The 2787-nt window shown below is 45.2% G+C and overlaps 1 protein-coding gene across 1 annotated transcript in view; it reads left to right on the top strand.

Annotated features, from left to right (window-relative positions):
* Window positions 1-2787, top strand: part of LOC105812987 (chromosome unknown open reading frame, human C16orf62) — a 136022-nt gene that overhangs the window by 63668 nt on the left and 69567 nt on the right. The window contains exons 14-16 of the mRNA XM_012647550.1: window positions 815-861; window positions 1677-1788; window positions 2298-2414. Coding sequence (XP_012503004.1) covers window positions 815-861; window positions 1677-1788; window positions 2298-2414 — 276 coding nt within the window. The remainder of the gene's footprint in view (window positions 1-814; window positions 862-1676; window positions 1789-2297; window positions 2415-2787) is intronic.

The raw sequence follows: 2787 nt of genomic DNA, 5'->3' as shown, positions 1-2787 counted from the left end.
GACCCAGTGCTTGTCACATGTATTACTGAGTGCACCATGGGCACCTCAAATGCAGAGGAATGGGGGGGTCAGAGAGGTGGGCAGCAAGTAATGTCCACTCTCATTCGGGCTCTGGAGTTCAGGAGGTGCCTCTGCCATCATCCTGTAGCAACCCTGCAGATGGGATGGTGGCACTTTTATTCTCCGACTAAGGATGAGGAGACCCAGGCTTAGCAAAGTCGGTGACTTACCTGAGGTGTTGCCGTTGGTAGTCGGCAGGGCTGGATTTGAACCCAAGTATGCCTGATGCCAGGGCCCCACCTCCTATCCATTCTACCAAATGCTGTGACAGTGAATTTCTTTGCCCCCCGCCCTTCCCATCTCTACCAGGCACTGGTGATTATATAAATGGATGTGTAGCTACATCCACTTTAGAGCAGTGGTCCCCAAACTTTTTGGCACCAGGGACTGGTTTCATGGAAGACAATTTTTCCGTGGACCGGAGGGTGGGAGGGGAGATGGTTTCAGGATGATTCAAGCGCATTACATTTATTGTGTACTTTGTTTCTATAATTATTACATTGTAATTATAATGAGATACTGGAGGCAGAGCTCAGGCAGTGATGTGAGCGATGGGGAGGGGCTGTAAATACAGATGAAGCTTCGCTTGCTTGCCCACCATGTGGCCGGTTCCTAACAGGCCATGGACTGGCACTCGTCCATGATCCGGGAGTTGGGGACCCCAGCTTTAGAGTATTACATTGGAAATCTTAGAAATGTTGCTTTAGATCCTCCAACCTGATGAATTTTATTATTATTATTTTTAACATATTAGGCTCTGCTGACCGAGATGATGGAGAGATGTAAGAAACTAGGAAACAAGTGAGTATTTTAACATTCATAAATCATGAGTTTGAAAATGAACTTGACTGCTTTTTTTGAACTTGATGTGCTTACCTGGGCAGAGAGCTGACACAGAGGCAGGTTAGCACAGAGGCTTAGGCTGCTGGAGTCCACGTGTCTGACCTCAGACCATGGCTTCATTCCATCTTGGCCTTGTGACCTTGGGCTGCTTACTTGACCTCTCTGTGCCTCCTTATCTGTAAAATGGGCATAATATAATAGTAGCCCCTTCTCCATGGGGCTGTGATAGGTGGTAGGAGCAGGATGAACTTGGTCTTCCTGTCTCCCATGCATATGAGGTTTCCCCTCTGCTCTCCTTTCAGTGGTAGATGTGTGGGTTTTGTTCACCACTGTGTTCCTAGTGCCTAGAACATAAGATCTCTTTCATAAGAGATCTCTTACCTAAGAGATGCGGATATGTATGTGTAGCATGGATTAATATTCTTACTTAATATTTAGTTTTATTAGTACACCGGCCTATTGAAGGCTCGCTTTCCTTCTGTTTAAGTGGTTCGGATTGCTTGCTGATTTACCTATCCACCCATCCAGCCAGCCATCCATCCATCCATACACCTATCTAAACATCCAGTTAATTCAACATTTATCAAGTTCCGAATATGAACAGAACAGTGTTAGTCTCTAGAAGTTGCCTTTTTGCTTGAGTCTTCCCCCCACCCCCCAAGCTTACCCTTAAAGGGCTGTCAGTCATCCTTCCCAGCAAGTTACATCCTAAAGTTAAAGTGCCTTTTATAAAGGGGAATCTCGGCTGACCCGGGGCATTTTCTGTCTTGCAGTGCCTTGCTGTTGAATTCTGTGATGTCAGCCTTCCGGGCTGAGTTCATCGCCACAAGGTCTATGGATTTCATTGGCATGATCAAAGAGTGCGACGAATCTGGTTTCCCCAAGGTAGGCTTTTGACTTAATGCTCAGCCGGAGAACAAATGGGTGATGTCTATCTGATAGCCCTCGAGGGAGAGTCCGGTGCTGGGGGCAGCGCGGGCCAACAGGAAAACAAGTAAAGGCTCCGTTCCTGCGGAATGCGATGGAAGATGAGTTAGAGCCCGGGATTGGTAGACACTGTGTAATTGCCGTCCATTACATTAGCTCACTATGAAGTACTTAGGAAAGACTTTGGTCTAACATCTTTAAAAATATATCTTCACTCATTTATGAAAAGCTTTGTCTAGGGGAATATTTTGGCCCACAAATTAGACCAGTGCTTGGAGCCAACTCTGTTGTGAGCTGTTCACTGTAACTTGGGTAGATCTGCAGTAGAATTTCAGAAGGAGGTTGTTGGAAGATTAACTCTGAGAAGGATTAAACGTTGCAACCTTTGCTTTTTTTTTTTTTTTTTTAAGCTCAAGTTACTTTGACTTAAAATCTCCAGTAACATGATGGTTTGGTATTTTTCGTAGCATCTCCTTTTTCGGTCACTGGGATTAAACTTGGCCTTGGCTGATCCTCCTGAGAGTGATCGGCTTCAGATTCTCAATGAAGCTTGGAAAGTTATCACTAAATTGAAGAACCCACAGGTGGGTGACTGTTTAGACTTTAAATCAACTGCTTTCTGTTTAAGTTATGCTGTATATTCTTTCATTTAAAAAATTATCTTTTTGGCTGAGCACAGTGGCTCATGCCTGTAATCCCAGCACTTTGGGAGGCCAAGGCAGGAGGATTGCTTGGGACCAGTAGTTTGAGACTAGCCTGGGCAATACAGTGAGACCCCATCTCTTAAAAAAAAAAAATAGAAAAATTAGCTGGGTGTGGTTGCACACACCTCTAGTTCTAGCTACTTGGGAGGCTGATGCGGGAGGATTACTTGAGCCCATGAGTTTGTGTCTGCAGCGAGCTATTATGAGGCCACTGTGTTCTAGCTCCAGCAACAGAGTGAGACTCTATCTCAAA

The sequence above is a fragment of the Propithecus coquereli genome, unplaced genomic scaffold (assembly GCF_000956105.1).
Source record: "Propithecus coquereli isolate 6110/MARCELLA unplaced genomic scaffold, Pcoq_1.0 Scaffold27, whole genome shotgun sequence".
In the NCBI taxonomy this organism is placed as follows: Eukaryota; Metazoa; Chordata; class Mammalia; order Primates; family Indriidae; genus Propithecus; species Propithecus coquereli.
The sequence above is the reverse complement of the archived record's forward strand: the minus strand, read 5'-3'. Positions and strand labels throughout refer to the sequence as shown.